This window comes from Anomaloglossus baeobatrachus, chromosome 5 (genome assembly GCF_048569485.1).
Source record: "Anomaloglossus baeobatrachus isolate aAnoBae1 chromosome 5, aAnoBae1.hap1, whole genome shotgun sequence".
Taxonomy (NCBI): Eukaryota; Metazoa; Chordata; class Amphibia; order Anura; family Aromobatidae; genus Anomaloglossus; species Anomaloglossus baeobatrachus.
The window spans coordinates 348150112-348175136 of NC_134357.1; the positions used below are offsets into that span (position 1 = coordinate 348150112).

The 25025-nt window shown below is 48.0% G+C and overlaps 1 protein-coding gene across 6 annotated transcripts in view; it reads right to left on the reverse strand.

Moving 5' to 3' along the window:
* The window catches only part of PHF20 (PHD finger protein 20), a 188686-nt gene that overhangs the window by 92436 nt on the left and 71225 nt on the right, over positions 1-25025 (reverse strand). For 4 of the 6 annotated variants that reach the window (XM_075349891.1, XM_075349889.1, XM_075349887.1 and 1 more), the window contains exons 10-11: positions 16751-16798; positions 5311-5586 (exon numbers count right to left, since the gene is read on the reverse strand). The exons of 1 other annotated variant lie outside the window; for it this stretch is intronic. In XM_075349891.1, coding sequence (XP_075206006.1) covers positions 5311-5586; positions 16751-16798 — 324 coding nt within the window. The remainder of the gene's footprint in view (positions 1-5310; positions 5587-16750; positions 16799-25025) is intronic. One more of the 6 variants, XM_075349890.1, reaches the window with a different exon arrangement.

The following is a 25025-nucleotide window of genomic DNA, read 5'->3' on the forward strand; positions in this document are numbered from 1 at the left end:
AACCTTGGTGAAATACGAGGGGCCGTGGCTAACCCGAAGGGGAGAGCCACGAATTGGAAATGTTCCTCTCCGATTGCAAAGCGGAGCCAATGCTGGTGTGAGACGGCGATAGGCAGGTGCAGATAGGCATCTCTGATGTCGATGGATGCTAGAAAATCTCCTTGGGTCATTGATGCAATGACCGATCTCAGAGATTCCATGCGAAAACGCCGCACCTGAACATGCTTGTTGAGAAGCTTGAGATCCAGGATGGGTCGGAAGGAACCGTCCTTCTTGGGGACTAGAAAAAGGTTTGAGTAGAAACCTCTGAACCGTTCTCGGGCGGGAACCAGAACAATTACACCGTTGGCCTGCAGGGATGCCACGGCCTGAGAGAAGGCGGCGGCTTTGGAGCAGGGGGGGTGGACAGAAAAAATCTGTTTGGCGGGCTGGAAGAAAATTCTATCCTGTAGCCGTGGGAGATGAAATCCCGCACCCACTGATCGGAGACGTGTTGAAACCACACGTCGCCAAAGTGGGAGAGCCTGCCACCGACCAAGGACGTTGCTGGCGCAGCCAGATAGTCAAGAAGGGGCTGCCTTAGTGGCAGCGGCTCCTCCGGACTTCTGAGGACGCGGCTTCGCGCGCCAGATGGGTTTACGATCCTTGGCTGCGGTCGTGGACGAGGCTGAGGGCTTAGAGGATGACCAGTTAGAGGAACGAAAGGAACGAAACCTCGATTGGTTCCTGTTCTGGACAGGTCTCTTGGCTTTAGTTTGTGGCAAGGAAGTACTCTTCCCGCCAGTAGCTTCCTTAATTATTTCATCCAGTTGTTCACCAAACAGCCGGGACCCAGCAAAAGGGAGACCCGCAAGGAACTTCTTAGAAGAAGCGTCTGCTTTCCACTCTCGAAGCCACAAGATCCTGCGGATCGCAAGAGAGTTAGCGGAGGCCACCGCCGTGCGGTGAGAAGCCTCCAGAATGGCAGACATGGTGTAGGATGAAAAAGCCGAAGCTTGAGAAGTTAAGGCATCCATCTCAGGCATAGAGTCCCTGGTGAGGGAATGTATCTCCGCCAGAGAAGCAGAGACTGCCTTAAGAGCCCACACTGCCGCAAAAGACGGGGAGAACGAGGCCCCTGCCGCCTCATATACAGACTTGGCCAGAAGGTCAACCTGGCGGTCAGTGGGATCCTTAAGAGAGGTGCCATCGGCCACCGCTACGACTGTGCGGGCTGAGATTCTAGACACCGGAGGGTCTACCTTTGGGGACTGAGCCCACTCCTTCACCACAGAAAGGGAAAACGGTCATCAGAACTACGCTTCGGAAAACGTTTGTCAGGACAGGCCCTGGGCTTAGTGACAGTGGCCTGAAAACTGGAGTGGTTAAAAAACGTACTCCTAGCTCTCTTAGGTGAGGCAAACTGATGTATCTCTACCAGAGAGGCTTGTTCCTCTGACACTGGTGGATTGAGGTTCAGTACGGAGTTAATGGACGCAATCAAGTCACTAACATCCGCATCACCCTCAGACAAGGCAATGGGGTACATAGAGGAAGCGTCTGAGCCCACAGTAAAAGTATCCTCCTCGCCCTGCACTTCGGCTCGTGAATCAGAGCCGTGGGACGAGGAAGGAGAAGGGTCCCTGCGTCTCCGTTTAGGAGGACGGGGTCCTAGAACATGCTCAGAGCTCTGCAGAGCTCGGAGCAGCAGGGGGGCCCTGAGAAGGGGGCTGATGCATGGTCAGCAGTGTCTGGAACAGCTGTCCCATGGAGTCGGCAAAAGACTGGGAAATAGCTCTGAAAAAAGATGCTACCCAAGCCGGGGGATCAGCCACCGGGGCTGGAGCGGCCGGAGGAACCCTTGAGGAGGCTCCAGGTTGAGGGACCACCATGTTAGAGCAGGCATCACAATGTGGGTATGTGCTTGGCTCTGGCAGAATGAGCTTACATGCAGTGCATATAGCGTACAGCTTTGCAGCCTTGCTCCTAGTGACAGACATGCTGCTGAGGTGGAGGCTCTGCAGCAAGAATACACTCCTGTAGAATGCCCTGAGAGTGTATAATAAAAAGCCCACAACCAGAGGTTGTGGCTTACCAGACCGCTCTCTGTGTGCCCTCCGGATTCCACAGCTCGGACCCCCAGTGAAGCGTCAGCCTTCCTAAAAAGAAGCAGCTGCAGCATCCAGCGCCGATCAGTGCGAGAACGCTGAGAAAATGGCGCTGGAAGGAGGAGGGGGGCGGGGATTAGTCCAAGAGCGGGAAACCGGAGGGCCAAGGAGAGATACAGGGGAGGGAACAGCTCCTCAGAGAGGAGTGTCCTCCCCTCTGCTGGCCGGCCGGTGGGCGGCGCCACACTATTCCCCTGCATGAATGACATGCAGGGGAAGCTGAAAACGAAACTAGGCCCAAACTGAAGCCGGGGCCTAGATTTTAACATGCGGCCGACGAGCAGGCACCCTCGGCGCGGTTCTGAGGAAAAACCCCCAGAACCGGCCGGAAGTTACAGTAACGACAAAAGACATACTCTCCCCTCAATAAAAGTACCCGGGACCCCTGAAAAACGTCTCAATACTTAGCTTTGAGACGCAGGGCCATGTCCCTGAGGGAAGGTTAAACGCTCCGTCCAGCAGGAACCTGACAGGGCTGCGGATGGAGACCGGTCTCCTGCAAAGCAGAGAGGACCGTGATGGCTCCCACTTCAAACCAGAGCCTGAAAAAAGGATGTTGAAGGAGCGCGGCATGTGAAGGCTCCAGCCTTGTAAAGTCAACCTTAACAGCACCGCCGACACAGTGGGGTGAGAAGGGACATGCCGGGAGTCCAGACTGGACCCGCTTTTCTTCCATATCTTTAAAAATAAAATCTTAAAAAAAAAAAGAAAAATCAGAGAATGCATGTGTGTGTGCCTCCTGAAACACAAAGCATTGAACTGGTTAGATTGTCATCCAGGGGGTGTATATAGCCCGGAGGGAGGAGCTACACGTTTGAGTGTAGTACTTTGTGTGTCCTCCGGAGGCAGAAGCTATACACCCCATGGTCTGGGTCTCCCATAAGGAACGATGAAGAAACTAACCTTTATTAAAATCGGCGGTTGTTTGAGAGTCTGTTTACACAGAACAATGCACAGCCGAGATTGATGATCACTTTTGGTGCACAAAATCACTTCACCAATGAACAATCAATTTGCTCATTTATTGGGTAATTATCCGTCAGTGTAAAATCAGCTTTAAAGAGAACCGGTCAGCAGGATTTAGCACTATAAAGTAACTACACGGCCATAATGGCACTATGATGCTGATTAAATGGATACCTGGAGTGAAGGTATACGATCTTTGCTGAATTACCTTCCAGTAAAGTTTTCATGATTACGTCATCCGTGCTTTGGGGTGGGATTTGGAGGGAAAGGGGGTCTTGGTCCCCGCCCCTCCGCCTGCCTTTTCAATTTCTTCTACAGGTCCACTAATTATTCAGTGACCTGTCTTTTTGAAATTCCACGCCACCGCCATGAATGGGCAGCGCAGGCTCAGTGTGATCCTGCAGGTGGTCTACAGGTCTTCAATAAAAAGGCGTCGGATATGGTGAATGCGCAGACCAAGATTTCAACTCAATTACCTAGTCATTAAGTCAAAATCGAGATCTACACGTGTGCCGCCATTTTATTGAAGACTGAGCTTTGGGATTCTACAGAATGTCTTCAATAAAAATGGTGCATGCGCAGAACTATAGATTTTTTTTTTTTTTTTTTTAATGAAGAGGTCAGAGTTGAAAGCTTGGTCTGCACATTCACACTGTGCACGCAGTCCCACCGAAATCATGGCGGCGGAGCAGAATTTCAAAAAAGGAGACAGGTCACTGAATAATCCGTGACCAAAGGAAGAAAAAGGAAACAGGGTGAGGGGCGGAGAAAAAAAAAAAGACCCTGTCCCCAAGTCTCGTCATGCATGGAGGACATCAATAAGAAAACTTTAGAGAAAGATTATTCAGCAACCAACAAACAATCAGATTGCTTCTCTGCAGGTATCCATTTAATCAGCATCACATCGCCATTATGACCATGTATTTACTTTATAGTCCTAAATCCTGCTGACAGGTTTTTGTTAAGGGTACGTGCCCACCATCAGGACTCGCTACATCCTGGACGCGGCGGGTCCTAACCTGCGGGGCCGCGAGTCTCCTCCGCAGGATAAAGCAGTTGCTTGTACCCACGATCAGGGTTTGGTGTGCTACGGTCTCCCTCTTCTGTTCTCCCTGCGGAGGACGCATGTTACCCTGCAGCAAAGAATTGACCTGCTGCGTCCTCGGAAAGATGCATCGCAGGTCAGTTTTCGCTGAAGGCCACACACGCACAGTGGGCATGGGATTTCTAGAAATCCTATCCACTGTGGTTGTACTGTACATCCCTGTGTTTTGGATGCAGCTGAAGCATGCGGTGTCCAAAACATTGTGAACACTGATCGTGGGCACTTACCCTAAAGGCCCTGTCACACACAGAGATAAATCTTTGTCAGATCTGTGGTTGCAGTGAAATCATGGACATATTGTTCCATTTGTACACAGCCACAAACCTGGCACTGATTGTCCACAATTTCACTGCAACCACAGATCTGCCGCAGATTTATCTCTGTGTGTGACAGGGCCTTAAGTGTTCAGCTCAGGCCAATTCCCACATGCCACTACCACAGGTCACGTGCTGTACTCCATGGCTTCATAGCCAGTAAATACGCCATTATATTAGAATGAGTGCAGTGTACTAATCCATTCCAGCTGCAGAGAACGTGTTGATAACTGCAGCTGTTGTTGTCAAATGTCAGCCTACTAGGGTGGCTCCCCTTTACAGCTTACAGAATATTAGAAATATTTTTGCATATATCAGTAGGGTATATGCATGTCTGTAGAGGTTCTGGATAATTCAGTAAGTAGTAAGGGGTTAAAGTAGGATGCAGGTGCAGTTTCAGCCCCTCGGTGCTTGTAGGACAGCATGCTGTGAGATGGTAGGAGGGAGTAGAAGTGGGTCAGAGCATTGAGAACAGCTCCAGTATCACACTAAGAAAAAAAAAAAACAGTCTCCTCAGCAGACTTGAAGAAAATAGGTCCCCCACTTGACTATTTTAGAGAAAACAGAAGAGTGATAAAGTCATTTTTTTGTAGTCCATATGAAGTAAGATAAATGAAAGGAAAGAAAGGTAATCAACACTCACTACAATATGTAAAGCACATCCATGGCAGAGATTCACCCGTGTCTCAACCGTGATCCGGTAAGCATAGGACATGATTAGAAGAACACTAGTCTACACCTAAACAGAGCCACAGGACATAAAGGCGAACAGTCTTACGCAGAGAACCAGACGTGGTGCGCCTCCTTTTTGACGTTTGCTGGCTGTTCTTTTCATGAGCTAAAGAGCCTCTTGTCTGCATATGCCTGGTCATAGGCATCAGATCCTGCTCTGCCTTTTCAACTCCATGGAAATACTTCAAATGATAATGCAGCAATTTGGCTTTGCGAAAGGATTTGGAGCAATCCAAAATTTTGCATTTAAACCTGTTGGCGTCCAGTTCCAAGGTCACTGCTTTGGCAGCTGGATCATCTGGTTTCTTCAAAGTGTTTGTTACTGTAAGGACATAACAAAACGAGAAACAACAAAAAAAAAAAAAAAAAAAAGAAGAAGAAGAAAATAAAAAAAATAAAAAAAAGGAAGGTAAAAATGTAGGAACTTAAAAAGGAAAAGAAAAAAAGGCAACTAAAAAAAGAGCGGCTCTGTCAATTATTTATTCTGTAAGTTGGGAGGGGGGCTTTAAGGTCAGGTTCAAACAGAGTTCATGTGGTGGTACACAATACATAAAGCCTTATTAGTCAGATGTTAGCTGCAAGGACAAGATGGCATTTTCAATCCTTGCTTAAGACCTGCAGACTAGCTTGATGCTAAGGGAGACAAGGATTGGACAGTCGGAATTTCAACACTCAATTCTTTTGTTTTCAGGGAAGATAAAATCTGTTCTAAAAGACTTGAGAGCTTCCAACTGAACCAACGTTTGACAGTCTCTCCCATACACAGGAGTGGTCCTGCGTTCTCTACGAGAGAGCCACTTCAAGACGTCTTTGGTGGCACCTTATCTTGTAAAGAACAACAAGGTTGGCAGTCCAAAGTCACATATGCTGGATACTCATCTCCACCAACCACCATCTTTAGGGTGTTTCCATGCATATTAGATTGTAGACTGAACCACTTAATATTGGTGAGTTCAGCTAACGTTAATCTAATGTGCATGGGGGCCTTAAAGAGGTTGTCCACTACTTTAAAACACTAATGGCCTATCCTAAAGCCTGCTTTACACGTTTCAACATGTCGTGCGATCGCACCCGCCCCAATCGTTTGTGCGGCACAGACAGTTTGTTGCCCGTGTCGCACAACGCTGTATCCCCCGTCACACATACTTACCTTCCAAACGACCTCGCTGTGGGCGGCGAACATCCTCTTCCTGAATGGGGAGGGACGTTCTGCATCACAGCGACGTCACACAGTGGCCGCCCAATAGAAGCGGAGGGTCAGAGATGAGCGGGACGTAAACATCCCGCCCACCTCCTTCCTTCAGCATTGCCGGCGGGACGCAGGTAAGCTGCAGTTCATCATTCCCGGGGTGTCACACGGAGCGATGTGTGCTTCCTCGGGAACATTGAACAACCGGACGTTCGATTTTTAGAAAATGAGCGACGTGTCAACAATGAATGAGAAGGTGAGTATTTCTGCTCGTTCATAGCTGTCACACGCTAAGATATCACTAACGATGCCGGATGTGCGTCACTTACAACGTGACTCCGCCGACATATCGTTAGATATATCGTAGCATGTAAAGCCCGCTTTAGGATAGGTTATCAATGTGTGTTTGGTGGTGGTGCAACACCCGGCACTCCCACTGATCTGAAGTTCTTGGTGTCGGGAACTGCTCAGCTGTGGAGCTGCACAGTACACCTCCATCAACTCTACATTGGCTGCAGCTGGGTACTGCACATCCGCCCCCTTTACAAATCAAAAGAGTTTGGATGGATAGTATCTGGCCACGGCCACTATTTTGTTAACAGACCTGCACTGTACATCTCCGTAACTGAGCAGTTCCAGCAGTCGCCAACATCGGGAACAGCGGATTGGTGGGGTGCCTAAGGATAGGCCATCAATGTTGAAGCAGTAGACAACCTCTTTAAGGAGGTGTCTAGCAGCAGCTTTCTCTTCTCGCCTAATTAAAAACACATGGATGCTAGGCTGAGCCAAAAGAATGTGTGGGGTAGACATACAACAAGGACAGGAAGAGAAAAAAAAAAATTACATTTGGATTGTAATTTTCAGCTTTTTTAATAATTGTTAAAAAATACAATTGTCAATAGGTTACGTATTCTCCAACCACGCTGAGCATCTGTAAATGAACCCGACCTAAAAGGAGTACATGGAGGTTCTGGAAGCTGAATGCCTCTAAGAGTAACTACAATAGCTTTGCGGCAAGAATAGAGTATGAATACACAAAACAAAGGTTAGTAAGAGTCTCTAAAATTACTAGATTTCTCCATTCACTCCTTACCACAAAACTCAAAATAGGACGTTTTAAATCGCCTATGAAATTGCCCTTGCATCAGTATATGAATGGTAAAATGTTCTTAAAAGCAGATCAGTCATCAGATTTAACAACACAAACTGCATTCATTATAGAACAGATCTTAGGCCTGATGAGGCTGGTATAAATACTTTGAAATTTCAAATCAGAACATCTGTATACTCGATTATGATTGAGGAGCAAATCAGGTTGGGGGAGGGGGGGTGAGGACGGAGGTTAAACATGGTGTGACTCCTCCTTGCAGGCTGCAGCAGTTATTCTGTTCAACCAGCCTACAGGTGTACTCATCATGAGTTCTTTCATTCTTCACCCGGACTCTCAATGCTCATTCTAAAAAGGGATTTTCCATCCATACATTTTTAACCATCCACTTGCGGTAGATTAACCTCTTCTCGACATGGCTATTTTCCATTTTCATTTTGACCTCTCATTCCAAAAGCTATAAATCTTTAAATTTTCCTTGCGACATTTTTAATTGTCTACTTTTCTTGGCGGGACAAGTTGTACATTTGAGTAGTACCATTCATTTTATCATGTGATTTCCTTGAAAACGAGAAATAAAAATTCCAAGTGTGGCAAAAATTGTAAAATAAGCGCAATTCCTTAATTGTTTTTTTGGGTGTCTATTTACAGTCTTCACTAAAAACAAACTCATCAACATCTCACAGTCGTAGATTGCCGGCAGCATTTAACAGCTTAAGGCTATGTGTGCACGCTGCGATTTTTTGACGCTGCGTTTTTGGCCGCTAAAAACGCACAGAAACGCACCTGCGTCCAAAAACGCATCAAAAAACGCATGCGTTTTTACCGCGATTTGGTGCGTTTTTGAGCTCTGCGTTTTGCTGCGTTTTTCCAATGCATTGCATGGGCGGAAAACGCAGAAAAACGCAGGAAAGAATTGACATGTCCATTTTTTTTTTCAAGCTCAAAAACGCAGCTTAAAAAAACAGTTGTGTGCGGACAGCAAAAATGAAAACTCAGACTTTGCTGGAGAAGCAAAGTCATGCAGTTTTGAGGCCAAAACCGCACCCGAAAAACGCCGCGAAAAACGCACTGTGCGCATATAGCCCAACAACCATGGTCGGAGCTGCACTCCACCCGCAGCTGTTAGAGGCAGATGAAGGCTAACACATTAACACAGCCATCATCTGCAGGGAAAGAAGCGGGCTTCTTAGATCAATATAATGTGTTTAGGTTTTAGCTTGAAATCTGGTAACACATCCAAGTTAACGCACTCACATTGTAAAATAATCTGTTGGCAGGACGTCCTCAAAATAGTGCGAACTACCTCAACCTAGCAAAGAGCATGTACGTGCACGTCTATCACTTTTTTGAAGAGTTTTTATGTGCAGTTTTGTCACAAAGCTGGAAACAAATCCTGATGTCAGCAAAGTCAATGAGAATCCTGAAGAGCAGTGCACACATTGAGTTTCTCCTTGCAGATCTGGTGCAGAAAATAATCTGCAGCATGTCAATTCTTTAATTTTTTTTTTTGCCCATTGTGAAAATGAATTGAAAAACCCATGCAAATGAGGAGGCAAAAACGCATGTTTTTCCTGCCAAGAGATGCAGAAATTTCAGCAACCAAATACTCAACGTACACACATATTCCAAGTCTCCACCAACTAATTTTGGAAAGAATCAGTCACCAGGTTCTTCGGGACCTACACGAGCGCAAGATCTAGTAGGAACAGAAATCCTGTGTCTCATGTTGGGTCATTTGCTGCTTAAAAACTACAGCAAAAAGCCAAGTAATGTTTTATTTACTGCATCTTTCCCTGTCATCTTCGAGAGGAGGTCCTGTTATGTAGGCCTCGATGTACAGCGGGTGAAATGGTTGACTTGTTCAATACTTAAGTAAATGTATTTCTAAAATGTGCTATTAATGTAAATTTCTCACCAGATGTCGGTAACATACCATTCAATCCACACAGGCAAAGAAGTCAAACCATAGATGTCCATAAATTTAGTGATGTGCAACAATGAGAAAAAGTACTGAACACATGAAGAAACATCTTATGATGGGTAAAACCAGTGAGCTGTCTCAAGACCTTTGCAACTTTATTGTTGTAAAATATGCTGATCGCATTGGTTACAAAAGAATTTCTAAACTATTGAAGGTTTCAGAGAGCACTGTTGGGGCCATAATACGGAAGTGGAAAGATCATCATTAACTATAAACCAGGCACAACCAGGTGCTCCCCGCAAGATTTGAGACAGAGGAATGAAAAGAATCAGAAAAAGTTATCCAAGTGCCAAGGACCTCGTGTGTAGAGAGAAGAAAAAAAAAAAAACAAAATAAACCCAAAAAACTTCAAGCGCGTTTAGAGTTTACGCAACAAGCCTGTGAGATTATGGGAGAATATAGTCTTGTCAGAGGAGACGAAAATTTAACTCTTTGGATGCCATAAAACACACCATGTTTGGAGGCCAAAAGGCAGTGCATATCACCATACCAACAGTGAGGTTTGGAGGTGGGAACATCATGGCTTGAGGCTGTTTTTTCAGTATACAACACTGGCAGACTTCATATGACTGAAGGAAGGATGAATGGACAAATATACAGAGTCTTGGGGGGGGGGGGGGGAAATAAAAATAACCTGCTGCCATCTACCAGAAAGATGAAGACGAAACGAGGGTGACCATTTGAGCAAGACAATGATTACAGCCACAAAATATCCCAAGCTGCTAGAATTACCCAGTCAATCACCTGACCGTAATTCAATAGAACATTTATGGATTTATGGAAGGAATTAAAAGTTCAGAGTTCATAGAAGGAGCCCATAGAATCTTCAGGATTTCAAGAGTGTGTGGAAGAATGGGCCAAAAAATCACACCTGAGCAATGTATGTCAGATGTTTCTACATACAGGAGGCGTCCTGAAGCTGTCACAACCAACAAAGGCTTTTGTACCAAGTATCAAAAGGCATTTTTCCCTACGAACCAAGTTAATTTTAATCAATATGTCATGGAGTAAAAATAAATTTCCATACCTGGGAGGGTTTAAAAAAAAAAAAAAAAAAAAAAAGTTCCTCTGCTGATATAGTTTCAAATTTAGTAAGAGTGTTCAATACATTTTCCCTGTGTCATTTCTCATTATTACACAGAATTTATGAAGAACTATGGTTTAAATTTCTTTGCCTGTCTGGATTGGATATGTTGCTACCGACATCGGGTGAGAAATTCATGTCACTAGCACCTTTAGAAATAAATTATTAGCTTAGAATATGGTTGACTTGTTCAATTCTTATTTCAACTTTTGTATATGAGTGCCAGCTTTCCTGTCCCCACATCATTGATTGACAGCTTCCTGCTTATGCAGTGTAGGCTGGCGAGGGAAAGAATTTTTAATTCCAGGATTTTGGCTACCTCTACAGTATATTCAGAGGTGGCTCGTCTCCTAGGCAAGGAGTGCAACACTTGTAAACGCTGTTCTGAAGCTGGCTGTGTCGCTGGATCCCAACAGAACAGCTTTAGTGCCCCTCCAGTGTTGCATAGGCAAAAGCTCCATCTGCTTGCAGGTTGGAGTGCGCACAGATCGTGCCAATGGGGCAACCATGCCACTGGTCCAAAGAGTAAATAAGTTACCTCTTAAAAGGGAACCTGTCACCAGATTTGGTGCTTATAAGCTGCAGCCACCACCACTGGGCTCTTATATACAGTATTCTAACATGCTATATGTAAGAGCCCAGGCCACTGTGTAGAACGTAAAAATCCCGTTAGAATACTTTCCTAAACGATCGCTGCGGTGGAGTTGGGTCATAAGGGCGTCTCAGTTCTCCTGTGCCTCCTCTTTTGGCCATCTTTGTCCTCCTTCTTCGGAAACCGGGGTGCGTGATGCATCCTACGTCATCCACACAGGCCGGCATTGAGGTCCCATGCAGGCGCACTTTGATCTGCCCTGAGCAGGGCAGATGAAAGTATTGTAGTGCGCCTGCACGGGATCGGCGAGTGTGGATGACATAGGATTCGTCATGCACACAGGTTTCAGGGAGGATGAAGATGGCCGAAAGAGGAGGCACCGGCACCGCAGAACGGAGACGCCCATATGACCCAACTCCACCACAGCGACCGTTTAGGTAAGTATTATAAAGTGATTTTTACGTTCTACACAGTGGCCTGGGCTCTTATATACAGTGTTTTTCAACTCCAGTCCTCAAGACCCATCAACAGATCATGTTATCAGGTTTTCCTCAAAATTAGACAAGGAATAATTCCATCACCTGTGCAACATTAATGAAAGCCTGAAAACCTGAAAACATGATCTGTTGGTGGCTCGAGGACTGGAGTTGAGAAACACTGAGCTAGCTACTTGAAAGGACTATCCTTAGTGAGAACAGGGTACTTTTTACCTCTACTGGAGGTGAAGAAAACATGCAAAAAAAAATCATTTCACATTCTGCCAAGCCCATAACTTAATAGGTTTGTTTCAATTTCAGCAAGAAAACCATAGAAAAAAAAAATATTCAGCCAGTCTAATCTAAAAGAAACTCCCTGTAGCGTCACACTTCTCTCCAGTACAGGAGATTGCTGACACAATACAAGGATGGGAGTAATTTCCACTAGCAAGCTCTGCGCTTGTATACAAAATGTAAGTATGAAGCACCAAGTATTGAGTGAGAGAAATAAAATATAAAGGGCATTTTCACCCAAATTCACCCCCCCCCCCCCGTCCAGTGCTACTAACATCGGCTGCAGTGGGGACGTCATGACTATAGCATATGTATGCTGCAGTGGGGACGTCCTGACTATAGCATCTGTATGCTGCAGTGGTGACGTCATGACTATAGCATCTGTATGCTGCTGTGGTGACGTCATGACTATAGCATATATATGCTGCAGTGGTGACGTCATGACTATAGCATATGTATGCTGCAGTGGGGATGTCCTGACTATAGCATCTGTATGCTGCTGTGGTGACGTCATGACTATAGCATATGAATGCTGCTGTGGTGACGTCATGACTATAGCATCTGTATGCTGCAGTGGGGACATCCTGACTATAGCATCTGTATGCTGCTGTGGTGACGTCATGACTATAACATATGTATGCTGCAGTGGGGATGTCATGACTATAGCATATGTATGCTGCAGTGGGGACGTCCTGACTATAGCATATGAATGCTGCAGTGGTGATGTCATGACTAAAGCATATGTATGCTGCAGTGGTGATGAACGTCACAGCTGCAGCCAAAAGACAAAACTGGCCAGGGGTGGAGGAGTAAAATCTTTACTTTTTTTTACCTGGTATCCCATTAATAGGAAACCATTTTCTTAAAAAAAAAAAAAAAAGTGTAAAACCCCTTTATTCCATGCCAATTTCAGTCAGTAATACACAGACAAGTTCAAAGGGGTTGTCCGGTCTTTTGTTAAAAGTCTGCCGTCAGGGTGTCCGACTGCAGACTTATGAATCAAAGAATTTGCAAACATGTGGCCATGTCCCAACTTAACAAGCATGGTCTTATTCAAAACAAGAGAACTGAGTGAGGCAGAGCATGTCTGGTCCAAATGTGGTCACACCTATGAGTATTGCGCCTGCTGTCACCACAGACACCGGACAATCCTGACAGCATGCAGTGTACACACTGAAAACTCAGAAGTCTGCAGTCACAGTGACTGCAAACTGTTAAAGACTAGACAACTCATGATGTCCCGCGCTAACTGCATCATAGATTCTTACAACGCTGTTACTATCAGCTATTAGACCTGCATTTGGGTCAAAATTTGCAGTTGGTTTTCCCTGTATTACCGGTCTCTGCTGTGAAACTGGTCTAACATAACGAAAAAAATGCCTTCCAAAGCATGCAAAGGGTCATCCAAACAGTTGATCATGCATATGAAATTGCAATAAAGTAGATACCAAATAATGAATGTCTTCCTACTGGTTTTAAAATAAAAAGCTGACACAGATTGCTGAAATATGAACTCATTTGAGCTGTTGCATTATTGCCATATCACAGCCTCTACCAGGGTTTTTAATGGTTTGAACTTGCCATTATAATTACCGTATTTTTCGGACTATAAGACGCACCCTGGTTTTAGAGGAGGAAAATAGGAAAATAAAATTTTAAGCAAAAAATGTGGTCATGACACACTGTCATGGGGCGAGGATCTGCTGCTGACACTGTTATGGGGGTAATGTCCCTAAATTCTCTACTAAGGTGCCGCATCCTGGTAATGATCCTCCCTGCCTGGTATATACAGTATATGTCCCTCATCCTGCTATATACCGTAATCCTGCCATATGGCCGCATCCTGCTATATACTGGCATGTGGCCGCATCCTGCTATATAACCCATCATGGCATATGGCCCCATCTGGCTCATAATATGCCCCCATCCTGGCTCATAATATGCCCCCATCCTGGTGTATGGCCGCATCCTGTGGCACATAAAAAAAATAAACGTTCATACTCGCCTCACCTCACTTTACCTCACTCCCTGCAGCATCGCTCGTCCTCCCGTCTGTGTCAGCGCCGCTGATTGGAGCCGTCCCCATTACTCTGCTGGATCGCGATCATCTCCTGTGTCTGTGCCAGTGTCCCGGCGGCTGCGTGTGGACACGTGCGCACAGCGATGACATCATCGCTGTGCGCGCCGCTAGTCTCCACTCAGCCGCCGGCACAAACACAGGAGATGATCGCGATCCAGCAGGGTAATGGGGCGGCTCCAATCAGCGGCGCTGCCGCTGACACAGACGGGAGGACGAGCGATGCTGCAGGGGAACGGTGAGTACTGTACACTGATTCACTGCTCCCCGCGCTGATGATGATGCACGGGGGGCAGTCAATACAGCCGCACATGATCACTCCAGGCCGTAGTTGCCAGGGGTGATCATGCGAGACGGCTGTTTATCCCCCGCCCATCATCCCGCCCACCTGTCAGCGCCGGCTTCAGCGCTGAGGGATGATGGGCGGGGGATGGGTGTGCATAATAAATGAGCGGGTCCACGTGGTCACGGCAGGCTGCTACAGCCTGCTCGTGCCCCCGATGACCCGCTCCACCGCAGCACCCACATTCCCCACAGCCACATTCAGACCATAAGACGCACCCCCCACTTTCCCCCAACATTTGGGGGAAAAAAAGTGCGTCTTATGGTCCGAAAAATACGGTAGTGATGGGCGAATTATAACTTTTGTTCGGATTATTCGCAACGAATCCCAAAGTGCTATTCCGGTATTGGAACCCGAGCCTTTTCTGGGAAACCTTCATGAAAAATGCTCAGGTTCCCCATTGACTTGCATTAGGATCGTTATTTGTGACGGATAGTACTATGGGATTCATCATGAATAATCCGAATAGTTACTATTCACCCATAACTAATTAGGCCTCCTTCAGAAGCTTTTTTTTTTTTCTATTGTGAAAGTCCATGTCTTTTTATTTTATTTTTCTTGGACTGTGTCTATGCAATATCCATTTTCTTCCAGGAGCACGAATGACAAGAGCTAACTCAAGCCTATTAGTCCATGAACAACACGTACAGCATCCGGGTGTGCTAAAGGTGCTGTACATATTTAAAAGGGGTTTTCCGGCTTATTTTTGTTTAGTTCCTTATTGGGCTACATAGGGGCAGGTAGGTAGATAGCAACTACCTACCTGCCCTGCTGTCAGGCCCTCTCCCCCGGCTCAGAGCGGTAATGAGAGCGGTAATGTGACCGCTCCTGCTGGGATTATAAGGCTTTCAGTGATGTCACGTCAACAGGGGCATGAGCTTATGCTCACCTTGTAGACAGCCATCACAGCAGACGTCATGTAGCCACCCTGATTGGCATGTACAGTGCATTGGAGTCCAAACCCCCCTTCCCCTGCACCGTCTCACACATTCCGTACTCTCCCATACCACTGCTGTGGGGAGGGGCCTGGTGGCGGCTGCCCGCGGCGTCAGCCCCAGCATCAGCCCTCTGCTCAGGATCGCAAGTTCAAATGTATTGGCATCACAGATGCAAATACATTTCAAAGCTGATGACAGGCAGCGCTGCTTCTCATCACTATCCTGCTGCCTGTGCTCTGACAGCTCAGTACAGCGGTGACGTCACTTCTGTGCTGATATCAGCAGAGCACAGACAGCGCGCGACCGAGGAGCAGAGGTGGGGACCGAGGAGAGGTAAGTATTATTCCGTACACAGTGGGGGCTATAATGGGGTGCAGAGCGCCGTGTGTGAGGGGGGGGGGGGGTGCAGAGCGCCGTGTGTGAGGGGGGGGCAGAGCGCCGTGTGTGAGGGGGGGGGGTGCAGAGCGCCGTGTGTGAGGGGGGGGGGTGCAGAGCGCCGTGTGTGTGTGGGGGGGGCAGAGTGCCGTGTGTGTGTGTGTGTGTGTGTGTGTGTGTGTGTGTGTGTGTGTGTGTGTGTGTGTGTAGAGCGCCGTGTGTGGCTGTTCGTTCTAATTCTGTAGTGATGAGAGGTCAGTCTTGGACAGAATTCGGACAGGCAATGAGTGGGCAATGGGGCGAAGCTGGACAGTGAGGCCGGGTGGTGCCAGCTCTGACTGAGGGCTGGCATAGGAAGATTTCATGTTTGGTTGAGCCGCAGGTAATTAAAGTGTCTGCAGAGAATAAAAGGGATAATTCAAGAGGAACAAAAGTCAGAAAACAAAAAAACGTAGGTATGTTTTATATGACAATACAGCATAGATTAGCTTAAAAAAAATTGTTTGAGTTTATGTCGGACAACTCCTTTAACATAGCAAAGTATAGGAGAAGCTTTGCCATTTCTTTATTGATCCATCCGTGAAGAACACTGGTGACCACAGATGCAATGCACTGATTGACACTGGTACCATTTTCCTCACGTAAATGTATAAATAAGGACGTGTAAAGGGGGTATTTTGGCAATGATTCAAACATGAAAATGAAGTCACATTAACACCATCTAAAGCCTGACTTGGAGTAAGACTGCAGATGTTTACAGTAACCTAAAAGCAACCCTTTACATTTTACTCATAAGATAAACACTAAAAAGTGAGGCATTTTTATTCAAATGCAGCTAGTAAGAAACAAGCAAAGATGTGTATTACATGAAAAGACAGAAAGAAAGATCTGCAATAAAGCGTGCCTTTGGAGAAAGCGCAGCATTGCCTATAGAGGGGTGTGCATAACTTTGATTTTAGGCCACTAGATCACTATTTTGCAGATTATATACATATTTGTACAAAGCAATTAAGCAAAGCATCTTACAGGGTTCTCTGCTGTATTTAGCAGATCGTGGATTCCGCTTCATAGGAGCTAGGGGAAAAAACCCAGACAAAGACATTAGTATTGCCGCACCTTATTAGATGTGACTTTATTACCATGGACTCAGTATTTATTCCATATTCTTTTATTCCAGGTTTTTATGCTGTACATGCTATTTTTACTTGCCCTCGGACACATTGAGAGATGCTGTCCCATAGTACCTTATACACTAGCTTAAAGAAGCACTCTGCTCAATATTTTGACTCCCTAAACCTATGTAAAGATTTGTATATTGGCAGTGTGTTCATATAGCCACCAAGCACAGTTTTCTTCAGTGATCAGCAATACTTTGCACTTTTTAGTCACATGGCAGCAATTCGGATTCTTTGATCCCACTGCGCAGTGTGTGTGACCCAGAAGGGATTTTACAGAGCAAGTGTACGAAGCGTCAGAACCAGGCTCCATAGACTTGCATTGTAAGGGCCCAATTCAAAGCTTCTACAAATACTGGCGCAAAAATCTTTGAAAATTCACATCATTTTTTCGCAATTTGAGGAGTGCTTCTTAAAAAAAAAAAAATATATATATAATAATTTCCAAATAACTAAAGGAATACTTGAAGAAGCCCTTCCATTATGATTTTTTTTTTTAATCTTTCCCAAGAAGCTGAAAAAAGAAGGGAATTTTGTTACTTACCGTAAATTCCTTTTCTTCTAGCTCTTATTGGGAGACCCAGACGATTGGGTGTATAGCACTGCCTCCGGAGGCCACACAAAGCAACTACACCAAAAAGTGTAAGGCCCCTCCCCTTCTGGCTATACACCCCCAGTGGGATCACTGGCTCACCAGTTTTAGTGCAAAAGCAAGAAGGAGGAAAGCCAATAACTGGTTTAAACAAATTCACTCCGAGTAACATCGGAGAACTGAAAACCGTTCAACATGAACAACATGTGTACCCGCAAACAAACCAAAAATCCCGAAGGACAACAGGGCGGGTGCTGGGTCTCCCAATAAGAGCTAGAAGAAAAGGAATTTACGGTAAGTAACAAAATTCCCTTCTTCTTCGGCGCTCTATTGGGAGACCCAGACGATTGGGACGTCCAAAAGCTGTCCCTGGGTGGGTAAAGAAATACCTCATGTTAGAGCTGCAAGACAGCCCTCCCCTACGGGGAGGCAACTGCCGCCTGCAGGACTCTTCTACCTAGGCTGGCGTCCGCCGAAGCATAGGTATGCACCTGATAATGTTTGGTGAAAGTGTGCAGACTCGACCAGGTAGCTGCCTGGCACACCTGTTGAGCCGTAGCCTGGTGTCGCAATGCCCAGGACGCACCCACGGCTCTGGTAGAATGGGCCTTCAGCCCTGATGGAACCGGAAGCCCAGCAGAACGGTAGGCTTCAAGAATTGGTTCTTTGATCCATCGAGCCAGGGTGGCCTTAGAAGCCTGCGACCCTTTGCGCTTACCAGCGACAAGGACAAAGAGTGCATCCGAACGGCGCAGGGGCGCCGTGCGGGAAATGTAGATTCTGAGTGCTCTCACCAGATCTAACAAATGTAAATCCTTCTCATACCGATGAACTGCATGAGGACAAAACGAAGGCAAAGATATCCTGATTAAGATGAAAAGAGGATACCACCTTCGGGAGAAACTCCTGAATGGGGCGCAGCACTACCTTGTCCTGGTGGAAGACCAGGAAGGGAGCCTTGGAAGACAGCGCTGCTAGCTCAGACACTCTCCGAAGAGATGTGATCGCTACCAGAAAAGCCACTTTCTGTGATAGTCTAGAAAGTGAAACCTCCCTCAGAGGCTCGAAGGGCGGCTTCTGGAGGGCAACTAGTACCCTGTTCAGATCCCATGGATCTAACGGCCGCTTGTACGGGGGAACGATATGGCAAACCCCCTGTAGGAACGTGCGCACCTTAGAAAGTCGTGCTAGACGCTTCTGAAAAAAGACGGATAGCGCCGAGACTTGTCCTTTAAGGGAGCCGAGCGACAAACCTTTTTCTAACCCAGATTGCAGGAAAGAAAGAAAGGTAGGCAATGCAAATGGCCAGGGAGACACTCCCTGAGCAGAGCACCAGGATAAGAATATCCTCCACGTTCTGTGGTAGATCTTAGCAGACGTGGGTTTCCTAGCCTGTCTCATGGTGGCAACGACCCCTTGGGGTAAGCCTGAAGACGCTAGGATCCAGGACTCAATGGCCACACAGTCAGGTTCAGGGCCGCAGAATTCCGATGGAAAAAAGGCCCTTGGGACAGTAAGTCTGGTCGGTCTGGTAGTGCCCACGGTTGGCCGACCGTGAGATGCCACAGATCCGGATACCACGCCCTCCTCGGCCAGTCTGGAGCGACGAGTATGACGCGGCTGCAGTCGGATCTGATCTTGCGTAGCACTCTGGGCAAGAGTGCCAGAGGTGGAAACACATAAGGGAGCCGGAACTGCGACCAATCTTGCACTAGGGCGTCTGCTGCTAGAGCTCTTTGATCGCGAGACCGTGCCATGAAGGTTGGGACCTTGTTGTTGTGCCGGGACGCCATTAGGTCGACGTCCGGCCTTCCCCATCGGCGACAGATTTCCTGAAACACGTCCGGGTGAAGGGACCATTCCCCTGCGTCCATGCCCTGGCGACTGAGGAAGTCTGCTTCCCAGTTTTCTACGCCGGGGATGTGAACCGCGGATATGGTGGAGGCCGTGGCTTCCACCCACATCATAATCCGCCGGACTTCCTGGAAGGCTTGCCGACTGCGTGTCCCCCCTTGGTGATTGATGTATGCCACCGCTGTGGAGTTGTCCGATTGAATTCGGATCTGCTTCCCTTCCAGCCACTGTTAGAAGGCTAGTAGGGCAAGATACACTGCTCTGATTTCCAGAACATTGATCTGAAGGGTGGACTCCTGCTGAGTCCACGTACCCTGAGCCCTGTGGTGGAGAAACACTGCTCCCCACCCTGACAGACTCGCGTCTGTCGTGACCACCGCCCAGGACGGTGGTAGGAAGGATCTTCCCTGTGATAATGAGGTGGAAAGGAGCCACCACTGCAGAGAGTCCTTGGCCGTCTGGGAAAGGGAGACTTTCCTGTCCAGGGATGTTGACTTCCCGTCCCATTGGCGGAGAATGTCCCATTGAAGTGGACGCAGATGAAACTGCGCAAACGGAACCGCCTCTATTGCCGCCACCATCTTCCCGAGGAAGTGCATGAGGCGTCTTAAGGAGTGCGACTGACTTTGAAGGAGAGCCTGCACCCCAGTCTGTAGAGACCGCTGCTTGTCCAGCGGAAGCTTCACTATCGCTGAGAGAGTATGAAACTCCATGCCAAGATACGTTAGTGATTGGGTCGGTGACAGATTTGACTTTGGGAAGTTGATGATCCACCCGAACGCCTGGAGAGTCTCCAGTGCAACATTCAGGCTGAGTTGGCATGCCTCTTGAGAGGGTGCCTTGACCAGTAGATCGTCCAAGTAAGGGATCACAGAGTGTCCGTGAGAGTGCAAGACTGCTACCACTGCCGCCATGATCTTGGTGAACACCCGAGGGGCTGTCGCCAGACCAAATGGCAGAGCTACGAACTGAAGATGGTCGTCTCCTATCACGAAGCGTAGAAAGCGTTGGTGCTCTGTAGCAATCGGCACGTGGAGATAAGCATCTTTGATGTCTATTGATGCTAGGAAGTCTCCTTGAGACATTGAGGCAATGACTGAGCGGAGGGATTCCATCCGGAACCGCCTGGCGTTCACATGCTTGTTGAGCAGTTTTAGGTCCAGAACAGGACGGAAGGAGCCGTCCTTTTTTGGAACGACAAAGAGATTGGAGTAAAATCCTCGCCCCCGTTCCTGAGGGGGGACAGGGATCACGACTCCTTCTGCTCTTAGAGAGTCCACCGCCTGCAGCAGGGCATCTGCTCGGTTGGGGTGTGGGGAGGTTCTGAAGAACCGAAGTGGAGGCCGAGAACTGAACTCGATTCTGTACCCGCGAGACAAAATGTCTGTTACCCACCGGTCTTTGACCTGTGACAGCCAAATGTCGCAAAAGCGGGAGAGCCTGCCACCGACCGAGGATGCGGAGGGAGGAGGCCGAAAGTCATGAGGTAGCCGCTTTGGAAGCGGTTCCTCCATTTGCTTTCCTGGGGCGTGAGTGAGCCCGCCAGGAATCTGAGCTCCCTTGTTCTTTCTGAGTCCTTTTGGACGAGGAGAATTGGGCCTTGCCCGAGCCTCGAAAGGACCGAAACCTCGACTGCCACTTTTTCTGTTGAGGTTTACTTGCTCTGGGCTGTGGTAAGGAAGAGTCCTTACCCTTGGACTGTTTTATGATTTCAGCCAATGGCTCACCAAACAGTCTGTCTCTAGATAATGGCAAGCTGGTTAAGCATTTTTTGGAACCAGCATCTGCTTTCCAGTCCTTTAACCACAAGGCTCTGCGCAAAACCACAGAATTGGCGGACGCCATAGCGGTACGGCTCGTAGATTCTAGGACAGCATTGATAGCATAGGTCGCAAACGCAGACATTTGCGAAGTTAGGGACGCCACCTGCGGTACTGCTGGATGTATGATAGCATCCACCTGTGCTAAACCAGCTGAAATAGCTTGGAGTGCCCACACGGCCGCGAATGCTGGAGCAAACGACGCGCCGATAGCTTCATAGACAGATTTCAACCAAAGGTCCATCTGTCTGTCGTTGGCATCTTTAAGTGAAGCGCCATCCTCTACTGCGACTATGGATCTAGCTGCAAGCTTGGAAATTGGGGGATCCACCTTTGGACACTGGGTCCAGCGTTTGGCCACCTCAGAGGGAAAAGGATAACGGGTATCCTTAGAACGTTTAGAGAAACGCTTGTCTGGATGAGCGTCGTGTTTCTGGATTGATTCTCTGAAGTCAGAGTGGTCCAAAAAAGCACTTAATTTACGCTTGGGATACAGGAAATGGAACTTCTCCTGCTGTGCAGCTGCCTCCTCTGCTGAAGGAGCTGGGGGAGAAATATCCAACAGTCTATTAATTGCCGATATAAGGTCATTAACCATGGCGTCACCATCAGGGGCATCCAGATTGAGAGGGGCCTCAGGATTAGATTCCTGATCACCGTCCTCAGTCTCATCACAGAGAGACTCTTCTCGCTGAGACCCTGAGCAGTGTGATGACGTCGAGGGTCTTTCCCAGCGAGCTCGCTTAGGCTGCCTGGGACTGTCATCTGAGTCAGAGACTTCAGCCTGTGATGCTTGAGACCCCCTTGAAGTACGGATTAGTTCCAACTGAGGGGGACCGGGGAACATAGGCACAGCAGTGTCCATGGTCTGAGTAACTGGCCTGGACTGCAAGGTCTCCAGGATTTTTGTCATAGTCACAGACATTTTATCGGCAAAAACTGCAAAGTCTGTCCCCGTCACCGGGGCAGGGTTCACAGGCGTCTCTGCCTGGGCCACTACCACCATAGGCTCTGGCTGACGAAGTGCCACTGGGACTGAACATTGCACACAATGAGAGTCGTTGGAGCCTGCTGGTAGATTAGCCCCACATGCAGTACAAACAGTGTACACAGCCTGTGCCTTGGCACCCTTGCGTTTTGCGGATGACATGTTGCTGCCTCCTCAGAGCAGTACAGGGTGTCCAGCCAAGAAGCGACCTTACAGTGCAACTATATATATATATATATATGGTACCAAGAAAAAAGTACACTAATATAACACTGAGGCACTAGTGGGGCCAGCACTAATGTGCTGCTTACCGCCCGCTTAGGAGCGGGTGTGTGGTCGCCGAAATCCCTTTAGTCTGGGTCTCCCAGAGCCTGCTGCCTTTCCCCAGCCAGACTGCATGTGTAATGGCTGCCGGCGTCCTTGTGGAGAGGGGGGGCGGGCCCTGGGCGTATACAGACGAAGAGCGGGAAGCCTGCTTCCCACTGTGCCTAGTGAGAGAGGGCTGGAGCATGTAAATAAAGCTCCAGCCCTCGGCGCTGCCAATTGAGCAGCGTCTCTCCCCTACCCTGATTGACAGGGTGGGGGCGGGAACGAAGCGGCGCTAGGCCGCAGAAGCCGGGGGCTAAAGTTAGAAGCGCCGCCGCCGTAAAAGCGCGGTCGGCGCAAAGTCCCCGGCGCACCACAAGTCGCAGCTGCGCCGCCGCTCCAGGAGCGGTCGGCGCAGTAGTTCCCAACATGTAACGTCACTCAGCAAAGCTGCAGTGACCTAACCCCAGCGCTACTGTCCCCGGCGCACTATAACGCTCAGCAAGCCTTGAGAGTGTCCGTGCCTGCCGGGGACAGAGAGTACCTGAAAGTTGCAGGGCCTTGTCCCTGAACGGCACTCCCGCTCCAAATCCAGCAGGTTCTCTGGGTCTGTGGATGGAGCCCGGCCCCAGGGCTTGGGGGCCGGCAAGATCCCACTTCCACAGAGCCCTCCAGGGGATGTGGAAGGAAAACAGCATGTGGGCTCCAGCCTCTGTACCAGCAATAGGTACCTCAACCTTACAAGCACCACCGCGGGTGAGAAGGGAGCATGCTGGGGGCCCCATATGGGCCCTCTTTTCTTCCATCCGATATAGCCAGCAGCTACTGCTGACTACAAACAGTGGAGCTATGCGTGGATGTCTGACCTCCTTCGCACAAAGCAGAAAACTGGTGAGCCAGTGATCCCACTGGGGGTGTATAGCCAGAAGGGGAGGGGCCTTACACTTTTTGGTGTAGTTGCTTTGTGTGGCCTCCGGAGGCAGTGCTATACACCCAATCGTCTGGGTCTCCCAATAGAGCGCCGAAGAAAACACACTAGTGCATGCCCTTATTATCTCCCGCCTGGACTATTGCAACCTTCTGCTCTCTGGCCTCCCTTCTAACAGTCTCGCACCCCTACAAATCTATTAAAAACTATGCTACCCGACTAATCTACCTGTCCCCGTGCTACATCTTGACCTCTTCTCTCTGCCAATCCCTTCGACTTCCCATTTCCCAACGACTCCAGTTCAAAACCCTAACCATGATCTACAAGCCACCCACAACCGGTCTCCTCCTTACATCTCGGACCTAGTCTCACTGTACTTACCTGCACATAACCTTCGATCCTCACAAGATCTCCTTCTCTACTCCCCTCTCATCTCCTCTTCTCACCATTGCATCCAAGATTTCTCACATGCCTCCCCCATACTCTGGAATGCTCAGCCAAAACATATCAGACTCTTGCCTACCTTGACAAGCTTCAAAAAGGAACCCCTCTTCCGACAAGCCTACAACCTGCCATAACCCTCAGTCCACTATAGCACCGCACAACGAACTCTACCCTCACCTACTGTATTCTTACCCATCCCTTGTGAGCAGGGTCCTCTCCTTCTGTACCAGTTTTGTTTATGATTATTGTACTTGTACATACTATGTATACCCCTTTCCACATGTAAAGAGCCATGGAATAAATAGCACTATAATAATAACACCATGCAGAAACAAAGTTTCCAGGCGGCACACAATCCAAGGTGCATGTGTCCAAGGAAGGCATCCATAGTATAACTTGTACAAAGGACCGGCACTGCAATTCTTCTGGAATATTTATTTATCTATCATAGATGTGAAAAAGGCTCCCTATTAGCCGAAACGTGTTATTCACGCCTGTATGATGTGGAATAAAGTGTACAAATATTCCAGAAGAATTGGAGTGCCGGTCCTTTGTACAAGTAATAACATGTCAGGTACAATATGTACCCAGAACCACGAGCAGTTCTGGGTGCATATTGTTAATCCCTGCCTAACCGTCCCTGTATACACTAGAATAGATAAGAGCTCTTTAGCTTATCATAAAGGATCTTTAGAAATACTTTTTCTAATGAGTGCAGGGACTAGTCACAAGGGCGTTAGTTCCTGTACGCTCATTCCGCCCTCTTAGCATGTTAACATGCCCACAATGGCGTGCTAACATGCTATTTAATGCCTATTGCCCAGCGTCATCAACGGCGACGCACATACCTGTGTCTGTTGCGCCGCCTCTGAGCGCCAGACATAGGGTCAGTGCGCATGACCAGAAGTCACTGCACTTCCGGTCATGCGCACTATGAAGTCCGGGGTACCCTTCAGAGGTCTAGTGTGCATGACCACAAGTGCCGGGAATTTGGATCAGCAGTGACAGAGGACAGAGGTACGCGCGTCACCTCTGGTGATGCTGCATTGAATAGCATGTTAGGACGCCCCATGTTAGCACATGGTGCACTTCCAGTTAAAATGATAGAACCTGTGTTCACACTGCATTTAAGCCTCCTGGTTCTTTCAAAGCCTAAAAGTGTAGATTATTTATGCAAGTTTTAAACTGTGTAAC